At 39.2% G+C, this 12,199-nt stretch overlaps 1 protein-coding gene across 1 annotated transcript in view; it reads left to right on the top strand.

Moving 5' to 3' along the window:
* LOC149801054 (complement C3-like) overlaps positions 1–12,199 on the top strand; it is a 351,345-nt gene that overhangs the window by 263,367 nt on the left and 75,779 nt on the right. The window contains exon 30 of the mRNA XM_089955088.1: positions 3,127–3,290. Within this exon, the coding sequence (XP_089811214.1) occupies positions 3,127–3,290 (164 nt within the window). The remainder of the gene's footprint in view (positions 1–3,126; positions 3,291–12,199) is intronic.

Genomic DNA, 12,199 nt, shown 5'->3' with positions numbered 1-12,199 from the left:
CATCCTTGCCGGTACAAGGTACCAGAAGTAACAAGATTATTTCTTCTAAAGAGATGGACATTAAAAGTTGCATTTTGTTGAATTAATTGGATCCATATGTTACTTCAGACTGAAACTTGTCTGACATAACGGGATTATCAACTTAACAGGGGTCATGATCTGGGGGGTTGGGTGATTAGCATAACAAAGTTTTTTTCGGGACTGGACGAAAACAATCGACTTACACGGGATTCTCAAGATAAACCAGGTCGAGATAAGTGGGTTTGACTTTATTTTAAAAAACCATTCCAGATGGAGTAATAAAATATAGTATTGTAATATTTCAAATTCTTAGGGTCTCCATTGTGTGTTCCATAATTTGGAGCTATTCTGATGGCAATACTTCTTGCTATATATGCTCAATAAACTCTAGAGTTTGCAGAATTTGCTAATTGTACATTCCAGGTTCTCAGAAATCTTTGTCGCAGAATTGCAACCGAGTAGGTTTTTAGACTAAATGAACAAGACATACACAATGTGAGAAAGATGGAAATTTATGAATGAATTAATAAAGATAAATATATGATGTAAAAATACAATGATTGTCTCACGCTCTCAACATACGATTTACTCAAATCGCCCTACACAACATTCACACATCGAAAATAAACAAAAAAAATATTAAATCAAAATGAAGTACAGGTCCAGGAACCCTCATGGACTGCACATACACTTCAAACAGTATTTTACACAATAAGAGATTCACATAATCTCGAACATAAATTCTATTAAGATTCAGAATAATCTTAGCACAACTAGCTACACCTGAACTTTTTATGAAAACCCTGTTCAGTCAGCTTGTACCTTTTTAGAAGTGCTTCCTTCAGGACGTCGTATTTGAACACATCGTCTCTAGGAAGTCGTGAGTACACATCTAGCGCTTTACCTTTTAATAAAGCACTGAGATGCAGTGCCCAGTCATTTCGACTCCACTTCTGGTTCTCTGCATACCACTCAAACCGATGAAGATAACCATCCATGTTATCTTTCTCATCGGCAAAGGGGAATAGTTTGGGACCCTTTAATTTACTAGAGGCAGAATCGTGTTCTCCTTTTCTAGCTGTTGCTAACTCTATCTTACGTTCATGATCTCGTTGCCTTAATCTTTCTTCTACCTCCAAAGCTTCTAACCTTGCTTGTTTTTTGAACTCTATCTTCTCCCTCTCAGCTCCCTTTTCCCATTCTATCCTTTCCTTTTCAGCCTGTTTTTCTAGTTCTATCTTTTCCTTCTCTAATTCTATCTTTTCCCTTTCGGCCTGTTTTTCTAGTTCTATCTTTTCCCTTTCGGCCTGTTTTTCAAGTTCTATCTTTTCCCTTTCGAATTCCTTCACCCTTACCCTTTCATCCCTCTCCCGAGCGTGTTCTTCCCTTTCTAATTCCCTCGCCTTTACCCTTTCATCCCTCTCCCGGGCTTGTTCTTCCTTAATAAATTCCCTTAAACTTTCTCCCTCATACCCAAGATCTTTGCCTAAGGCGACCAAGTCCTTAAGGGATGACATGACTAATATTAACAAAACAAATTTAATTTTACAAAAGAAACTATTCCTGATGGAGGCAGCCCAAACAAAATGAATATATATTTATACTAGACCCACAGACCTAGAGCTACTAAAACAAAATGAACACCTACTTGATTATCTTCTCAAGAAGGTCACAAACGAATATAAACAATAAGAGTTTATTTTCACACACATTGTCATGACGATTCACTTAATCCAGATATCCCACTTCTGACACCATTGTCGCCAAATTGCAACCGAGTGGGTTTTTGGACTAAATGAACAAGACAAACACAATGTGAGAAAGATGGAAATTTATGAATGAATTAATAAAGATAAATATATGATGTAAAAATACAATGATTCTCTCACGCTCTCAACATACGATTTACTCAAATCACTCTACACAACATTCACACGTCGAAAATAAATAAAAAAAGATATTAAATCAAAAAGAAGTACAGATCCAAGAACCCTCATGGACTGCACATACACCTCAAACAGTACTTTACACAATAAGAGATTCACATAATCTCAAACATAAATTCTATTAAGATTCAAAATAATCTTAACACAACTAAGATTCAAAATAATCTAATGAATATAAACAAAAATGCCATGGAACAACAATTGATCCAAACATATGCTGCTAGACCCCTTGTACAGTCGCATGATTCCTTGGGTTGGTCCACACTCTTATCGACCGCTCGCACCCTTCATGAATCCACCACGAGTACAGTCATACCTTACATTACAGATGGCATACAGCACGTTTTCAATTTTGCTACGTCTACGTCCGTGGCACAAACATACATACATACATACATATCAACAGCACGTAGCATTAATTGTTCTGGAAACTCCTGATAGCTCTTAGCAACTTTAGATGGCTTCGGACAGCTTCAGACCGCTCTAGTCATATTCACAGTCACATTGACAATCACATTTCATAGACACAATCACAGCGACAGTCACAATCAGCTACAATAACAGTCAGCTACAATAACAGTCAGAATCAGCTACAAACACGGTCAGCTACCATAACAGTCAGCTACGAACACAGTCAGAATTGGCTACAATAAAACCAAATTGGAAATAATAATAGTTTCTGTATAATTTCTAGATATATGATAATACTTTAAATCTGCATTATAATAAACACATTTTTATGCGATAAGACATTACAAACTAAATAAGCTTCGCATATCAAATAAAAATGTAAATTTAACACTTATCCCTATGGCTGGAGAACAATGGAGAGTGTATACTCCTTGACGTGACCCAAAAATGACCAGTTTGGTTTTTAGAAATTGGTCTTACTTAAATCCATAGGGGAGTGAGTACAAGTAAGGGTAGAATACCCGTGCACATCATGTTAGTCATGATACCTGTCACAAGTAATCTCTGTGGCTAGGTACATGTTAATACAGTCGCTTACCTGGAAAAACACATTCACCTTAGATAACGTTGTACCTGCATGTACAACGAGAAATAGTCGAATTGTTTTAAGACAAAACCAAGTTATTTCTTTGCCTAATTCTGTGACAATGTTGATACACATAGATTCGTTTATTTTGGCTTTCCAAAGGTACCTGTGGGGAAAAAGGTCACTGTTTATGTCAAGGGCAAGGGTGCTGGTCGTATGTCTATAGACTTTCAGTACAACAGAGATAAGAGAGAAGATGAAGTTTGTAACTTCAAGATTGAAATAGCCAATTACACAATGTCTCAGGAAGAGACTAGGAAAAGAAGGCAAGTCTTTCTCTCTTGTTCTCTCTCGCTATCTCTCTCTCTCTCTCTCTCTCTCTCTCTCTCAAATTGTCCTATCTAACCCACCTCCATTTTCAAGCTAACCGCATATTTTGGTCCCAATAAGGCATTATCATTTATCATCTTATGAAACCTCTTTATACTATACACCATGAAAAACCAAATGAACATGTTATCTCCTCTTTGTCAATGATTGAGAAGATTTGAGAATGAGGAAAATTATGTAATCACCTAGAATGGTATGGGAATTCACATAATTCTGAATGAATGGAAATTATTAAGTTTCATAGATTGATTCTGGAACCATATGTGCATCGTTTGAAGTGATGGATAAATTATTAACTCTAATAATGAAACTAATGACAATTGGGGATTAGCTGTTTCATTATGCTTTGTATTATTGGGCTTATACAAATAAATTGAAATACCAAAAATGTATGCTACATGTTATGATGCTGCGTCATGTGTTACTTTTCATTATAAATTGAAAAGAACAATATGGCAGCTTTCTGAGAAATGTGTCAAACATTATTTTCAAAACACATTTAACACAAAATGTATCTTATTACTAAAGAAAACAATACAGCCTAACAAGAAATATGTTCTCAAAAGGTCTACAGTTTTCAAAATATATTAAAGAGTGGAGCCAAGCAAGTCACTTGGCAAAATCCTTTGCATGATTATTGAATTGCACAGGACAATTATGAATAGTTGTGTGATCTGAGATTTCTAAATTATATGGCCCTTAATTTAGTCCAGTCTGTCCATCCATACATTTGTCCATTTTTCAAAACTCTGCAAAAGACACTCAGTTAAAGGAAATTAGGCAGGTGTACATCTTTAGATGACCTGTTAGACTTCAGACAATTTCAGCAATTTTTACATTTGTTAACATAGTCATTTTTGGACAAAGACTCAAAGGATTTATTTTGGTCAAAAACCTCGTTGGTATGAATAAGCATAAACCACTTGAGGTCAACAAAAGAAATTTGGTATGCATGTTTGTTTACATATGTAAGTTGCCTGATTATATTTGCAAGCATTCTAGCAATTACCATATATCTTCTTCTTGGCATCCGTCTGTCTATGGGAGACGATGGTGTAGCTCCAGAATAAGCTTTTGTTTATTCTTCTTTCTAGCTCTCTTTTCAGCTTGTTTTCTTTTCCTGTCTTCCTCTGCTTTTTGAACTCCCTGCCTGACAGCTTGGTGCCAGGTGGAATGGTCGTTAGCACAGCTGTTCCAGTCGTTGACATTGATGTTGGCAGTCTTCATGACTTTCTTGCAAATATATATGTATCGCAGATGTGGTCATCCAGCTGGTCGTGCACCTTCTGCTAACTCCCCATATAACAGGTCCTTGGGAATGCGGCCTGGGTCCATTCTCTTGACATGGCCGAGCCATCAAAGGCACCATTAGCTGAGAATGGAGAACATGCTGTTCATGTTGGCACATTCTAGAACCTCTGTGTTGGGTACTTTGTTCTGCCACTGGATGTGCAGAATGTGGCGCAGACATCTGTGTCTTGCGTAGGTGGCCCATGTTTCGCTGCTGTAGAGGAGTGAGCTGAGCACGCAAGCTTAGTAGACATGCAGTTTGGTCTTCTCGGTGAGGTTGGGGTTGTTCCAAACCCTCTGGTTAAGTCTGGCCATCACTGCTGCTGCCTTGGCAATCCTGCCGTTCACCCCAGATTCAATGGAGAGTGACCTGGTGATGTTGGACCCGAGGTATGTGAAGTTCTTGACAACTTCCAAGTTGTACCCATCGGTGGTGACAGAGGGAGGGGAGTCTGCCTCCTGCATCATGACGTTCGTTTTCTTCAAACTGATGGTCAGTCCAAATTCCTTACAAGCATGGGAGAGAGGTGGCATACCAGCTGCTGAAGTCCATCTTCTATGTGTGATGTCAAGGCTTCATCGTCGTCGAAAAGTAATTCGCGGATGAGTACCTCTTTGACTTTAGTCTTAGCATGTCGAGGGGCGATGTTGAACAGCTTGCCGTCAGCCCTGGTATGGATGTACACTCCCTCGCTTAAGTTCTTGAAGGTGTGCTAAGGAGGGAGATGCCCCGGTAGTTGTTGCAGTCGCTACGGTCTCATTTGTTCTTATACAAAGTAACGATGTTGGCGTCACGCATGTCCTGTGGGATGTATCCCTGTTCCCAGCAGAGGAAGAGGAGTATGTGTAGGGGTTGGAGCAGTGCTGGTTTCCCACTCTTGCGGACTTCAGGCGGAATGCCGTCGCTTTCAGGAGCTTTCCCACAGGCAGGGCAATAGATAGCTTTTCCGAGCTCTTCCAAGGTGGGCTGTGTGTCTAGTTCCTCCATGACAGGCAGGTCTGGAATGGCTTCCAGGGCGGTGTCAATGACATTTTGGGTTGCATATAGCTCAAGATAGTGTTCAACCCATCGCTTCAGTTGTTTCCCCTGGTCTGTGATGACTTCGCCTGTCTTAGACTTGAGGAGGGGACGGTCTTGGAGGTGAGGGGGGACCTGTTGCCTTCTTGATACCCTCATACATTCCTCTTGCATCCCCGGTGTAGGCAGCTGTTTGTATACTGTTGCAAAGGTTAGCCTGTAGGTGTTGGCACAGCGGCGGTCGGTCTTCTGGGCGTTGTTCCTTGCAGTCCTGAAAGCTTGTAGTGTTCTGGGGCTAGGTGCAGCCTTGTATGCCAGCAGGGTTTTCCTCTTTGCCTCAGTCACGGGCTACTTATTCTCCCAGTTTGCCTCATACCAGTCAACATTTGTTTGCTCCCTCTTCCCATAAGCTGTGATTGCTGAATTGTACACAAAGTCATGAAGATAGGACCACTTGGAGTCAATGGTGTCATCAGGTGCCACTTTGGTGAGAGTTTCCTGCAGTTTGCTGATGAACTGCTGTGTTTTATCTGGGTTGCTTGTACAGCAGGTATTGATGCATGGGTGACCCTTCTTCTTAGTGTGGTGCAGCTTCTTGGATAATATTCGCACCTTGCTGGCCACGAGGGAATGGTCCATGTCGCAGTCGACACTGTGGTAGCTGCAGGTGAGGAGGATACTGGCCAGTTCTACACGCCTGGTGATCAGGAGGTCTAGCTGGTGCCAGTGGTGTGAATGTGGGTGTCTCCATGACACCTAGTGGATCTCCTTGCATTTGAAGAAAGTGTTGGTCACACATAGTCTGTGGGAGCAGCACATCTCTAGCAGTCGCTGATCATTCTCCATGATCTTGCCCCTTCTGTAAAAGTCAAGACAGGTGGACCAGGCCTTGATTGTTGGGGATACTGGATATTGCCTGGACGAGAACCTCATAAAACTTGTCTTTCTCCTCGTGGGTGGAGCAGAGGGTTGGAGCATACACGCTGATGATCTTGACCGGGCCTAAGGATGTTGACAGCCGGAGGGAAAGGATTCTCTCAGTACCTGATGACGGAGGTTCAATTAAGGCGAATAGCGTGTTCTTTACAGCAAAGCCTACACCATGCTGCCTAGGTTCATCTGAGGGCTTCCCCTGCCAAAAGAACATGTAATTGGCTTCCCTGATGGTGCTGCTGTCAGCCAGTCAGGTCTCCTGGAGGCAGGCAATGTCAGTGTTCAGTTGGGAGAGTTCTCTGTCAATGACGGCAGTCTTCCATGCATCGTCGATCTGCTGTAGGTCAACGGTCAATCCAGGACACATGGTCCTGATGTTCCAGGTTGCAGAACGAAGAGCCGGAGTCTTATTTCTTTTTTGAGTCTTTCCTGGCATTGAGTTTTGTGGCCCACTTGTCCAGATGGTTCAATAAGCTCCACGCACCCAGTGAAGCAGGCAGGCCATGGCGGGCAGCGCCTTACTGACTGGGGGCTGCCCAGCTTGAGGTGGGCGGTAGCTGTCCAGTGAGACCTGGTGATCTCTCCCACCGTCAGAAGTAACCCTTGGCGCCAAGCTCTACGACAATGGAGCTTTGACTTAGAACCGGTAAACTGCTACCTCTCGTGTTGTGCCAGTGCCGTACAACGATGCTGGAGTGTCCTCTCCAGTGGAGCTACGAAGCCTGGGCAGGGTGGTATGGAGAATCAGCTGTTGTCCATGCAGCAGATCACCCCTCTCTACTCAGCTGGTGGGCCCAAGGGTATGACGAATGCCGATACAGCTTGGCACCAACAGCATCACAAGAGTTGCCGGAATGACATTGAAGTCAAAGTCAGACTGCCTTAGCTACTCTGTTTCCGGATTTTCTGTTGGGGTTTACTCCCTTAGTGTTTCCCATGAGTTGGAATAGCCGCAAGGTAGCAGAGGTTTGGAATCGGAGTTTTCCTGCTCCTAGATGAGCTACCATGCAAGGTTTACAAGTCCCATCTACCTGAAGCAACTGGTTTTAAGGCCATAGTGGAAAACGTGGTCCACCAGACTTCAGATCTAAGCCACTCGTGAAGGCCAGGAGCTGGATTTTAGTTGACACAGGCAATCAGAGACACAAGCCGTATGGGGCATTTCTGGAGATGTGGGGTGCTTGTCTCCCACTCCCACCTCGGCAATGTCAACCTTAGACCACGATTACCATATATACACTCATATAAATCCATTCATGTATAAGCCAACCCCCAAACTGAACAGGTGTAAACACTAAAAAGTGCATGACCCGTGTATAAGCCGACCCATAACTCCGAGATATCTCAAGATGCACGAGGTAAGTTCAAAATGCATTTATTTAGGCAGATTTATATTTCAAACAAATACATGTATACTTATCTCAAGGTTGGCATGTATATTATTAAAATGAAATGGTATAAACTTGTTTGAAAAGTAATTTATTTAATTTTCTGTTTTCTTATTGTTTCTGTCTAATTTATATTTGTGTATAATTTGATCAAATGATGACTTAACACTCTCAAGTTATTATAACACTACCTCTCCCTTTTGACTCAATTATTGTTTGTTTATGCATTATTGCATTAGACATTTTATATCAGTGCACTGGTAATTAAGTTTTTAATTTGCTTTGAAATTGTGAATACCTAACTCATTAAAATGTAATCTCAGTATGACAACAGAACAAATAACAGTATGGCTTGATTCAACAATTAGGCTAGTGAACGTATTTACATAATGGTGCCACAGCATGTACATTGTAGGTTTGATTACGCGTTGAATTGGGTACATCCTTTGGAATAGAATCATGGGCACCTTTGCGCAAAACTTTAATAATATCTCCAAAAGACAATAATGAAGTTTCACAAATAATGTTTGAAAATTATGCTAATACCATAAAAGCTAAGTTGTAGTTTGCTTTGATGTAAGCGACATTACACCATACCTGTCAACTTTCACGCCGGGAGGAAAAAAATACTCTCGATTTTGGGGATCGCTCCACGCCTACCTCCTGATTTCATAATATCTTCTGATTTTTGCAGAAAACTCGCGATTATTACATTAAGTTTTCAATTTTTATTTCTTCTAAACAAGAAATGTCCTACATTTTCTGCTGTATCACCTGTGAATTATTGTTGTGACGAAATAATTACTTGAAAGAATTCACTTCTTCACTAAATAGAATGTTAACTTTAAACATTATTCATGTAAATTAATGATTTTTTTTTACCTCTACAACAATACAAAAGTAAAAAAAAATAAACCAGAACTAAAAATATAAACCACAATAATAAAATCGTCCACAATTATTTTCAATGCCTAGAATGATCACTACGAATGCTGTAACTCCATATGCTACAGCGCCATTTCCACGAAGGAAACTTTTACGAGTGAACATCTGTTGATTTTATTCCATATATACCCATCTTAATTACTACCATTAAATTAAAAGGTAGAATGAAAGTAGGTACCATGCAGCAAATATCTCCTAAAAATACTAACTCAGAATACATGTGATCGATCAATATTTACTTAAAACAAGGCTTTATAAATGCCACGAAAAACCTCCCGATTTTAGCTCCCATTCTCTATTATTTATCTAGTCTCCCTACTTGGCTTTTGAAAAATTCATAGGTATGCCTTACACCCCGATTTACAAAACTGCGACAACTGTGCTAATATTATGGAATAAAAGGCAATTACACATGAATGTACTGTTATAATTGTCGGTCAAAATTCCCTCTTAACACAAGCCAGTTTCAGGGTTTTAATGACTAACTGGCCTGTACTGCTGTCACAAAATTAAAAACAAACTCGCCGACTATCAACATAGGAGATGCCAAAACAAGCTTTCCACTGTGTAGAAAGTTATGATGTTTGTTCAGTCAAGACACAAAACTAAAATTGTTTGATGCTGATCTTAGTTGATTTATATGAGAATTTTAGCCTTTATTATTACCACTCTTCGTGAACATGTAAATTATGCTAGTTATGTGCCTTGTACAATTAAACGTGCATACCTTTTTAAAAATATTACCTCAATTTGTAGGATCACTTATATCATTGAAAATGAGTAACCTGTGAGCGCCTGATTCAGTCTAAATGAAACAGCTATTAAGGACTAGCTGAAATGTTATCTGGACGAATGCAATTTGGTCGAAACAATGAATAAAGCAAAATCTGCATATAATATGTTTGTGAATAAATAAGGATTGAAGTGATGCTATGCACTGTGTAAGTACTATACATTATAGTTCAGCCTGGTCTCCTGGGTAAACTCAGCTGGCCCGCGAAATATGAAGTCTCTGTTTACCTTTATTTAATTTCCTGTTGGAGAAACCATAAAATACGCACATACAGAATAATAACAAACTGAATCAAAGTACATTATGACAGTTTAATAATTGTCGAGTAACCGAAAGTTATTAGTTTTACATGCTTATATCTTAGGACACATAAAAAATCATTTTTTCCATGTCCCAAGATTTACAGCCATTACAGTAGTCAACAAAAAGACCTAAAAACTGTAAAGTTTAGACATTGGCCTGTCGATAAGCAGAGCCTCCTTCTTCCAGGCCTTTATTTTTTCCCAAATTATTTGGCTTATATGTGGGTATAAACGATATTAAGTTCTTGAACTTTCTGGTTTGCAGTGGAAGCATGCATGTTTTACAAACATTAATCTAGTGTGCAAGGTAATTCAAGAATCATACTTCTCCACATATATATGACGGGTTTCAAAATTCATATAACCGTTACCAGACATTTTTGCCCAAATATCAACATATTTACTGGAAATGTTGATGAAATTTATTGTCAATAAATTTAGAGGTGTTGTTGATTAAAATAAATATGAAATTAATGAAGTAATCCATTACTAGAGGTAATGGAAGAAATATTCTTTCCATTCAGATTTGCTGTATTTTCAGATTTAGTATTATTATTCCATTATTCACTTGTTACACTCTTGTCAGTTTGTATGTTTGCTTGTTACACTCTCAATATCTTCAATACTATTTCGTCTATGCTCATGAAACTTGGTCATAGCTGCCAAGTGTCCCGTTTTTTCCATATTTGTCCCGTAATTTTGACCCAAATACGACTGTACATTTTTCTTGTTAAAAATCCATATTTTTACTATTAAAAAAAATAATTAAAATTTCCATGCAATTTTTATTTTGTAAAGGCCACCCGGTTCCATCTGAGAGCAAGTGTATGGCAGGGATATAGGGAATTCTAAAATTTGATTGGTTCATTCAAAATCAAGACTAGCATGCTAGTCTTTAACCACCATATTGGATTGTACAAACAGTTGCCGATTCACTGTATCTCATCTTTGTAATATTCAGCTTCTAGTCATGTCGAAAAGGAAAAGCACAAGATTCAGAATTTTTTCCAGCACAAGAATGAAAACAGAACCGGAAGGAGAGCTGTACCATCCTGTTTAGATTTGTGAAACCATTTAGTAAAAGAGAAAACCTTACGTTTTTCAAATTGTGTAATTGTGATTTTTCTACTGAGCATGGAGGCACCAATGACATAAAACAGCATGAAAAAGCTAATCAACATCAGCTTACTGTTTCATCAACAATTCAGCCTGTACTTGCGATGTTTATAGATGCCAGAAAGAACCTTGATGTAATTTGATTGAAGTTCATTTTACTTAATTTATTTTAGAAATGTACCTTCCTCAATTACTAGTGTTGCTGGCGATTTATTTCCCACTTTTTCCCACACAGTAAAATTGCAAATTATTACTCATGTGCTAGTAGAAAAATAGTTCAGTAAAAAAAAAATCGCACAGAATTCAGATCATAAAAGAAAGATGGTGCATTGGAATCGATAATGACTGAAAAAACATTGTGTGGAAAAAAGCTCCTATAAACAACCTGTGTCGGAATGTGTGTTGCATTCTTGAACCTTCTGAATGGGCACTTGAATCAAACAGGATGCCCATTCAGAAGGTGCAAGAGGGCAACACATGCATCTTTGACATTAAATAATTAAGTTACTTTACTGTTGGTTATAAATGTTGTAAATACTTACATAAAGGTTTAAAAATCAGTATTTGATCCTGAAAATTAGCATTTGGGTCATAATCAGTCAGTATTTTTGTACTCTGGGATTGGCAGGTCTGTTTGGTATGTGCTTGAGTAGACCTCTTTTTAAGTCAAGGGGACCTCATTCAGCAAAGTCAAATTTGCGGGCAGAGACTCAGCTACAAAGGTCTACGTTATATGACTGTTCGTTGTCAACCATTCACTAGGCACAAGGTAATGTATCAAGTAATAGTCAACAGTGTCTGTCGCTGAGCACAGGACATCAGGTAATATGTCAAGTGAATGTTACAAAAGGTCTTTCTTCGATCACTAAACACCAAGCAATGGATGGACACAATGTAATGTGTCAAGTGACAGTAAACCAATTGTTGTCTTGGGGCACCAAGCATCAGGTACCAGTTAATTGGCACTAGCCACTGAATACCAAGTATGGTTATTGGTTCTGATCTCCATGTTTTTGTCACTGGTCACAAAGCACCAACTGCTGACACCAGGCTTAGGCCC

Source organism: Sinohyriopsis cumingii, chromosome 4 (assembly GCF_028554795.1).
Source record: "Sinohyriopsis cumingii isolate HCF-2022 chromosome 4, ASM2855479v2, whole genome shotgun sequence".
NCBI classification, from domain to species: Eukaryota; Metazoa; Mollusca; class Bivalvia; order Unionida; family Unionidae; genus Sinohyriopsis; species Sinohyriopsis cumingii.
The sequence above is the reverse complement of the archived record's forward strand: the minus strand, read 5'-3'. Positions and strand labels throughout refer to the sequence as shown.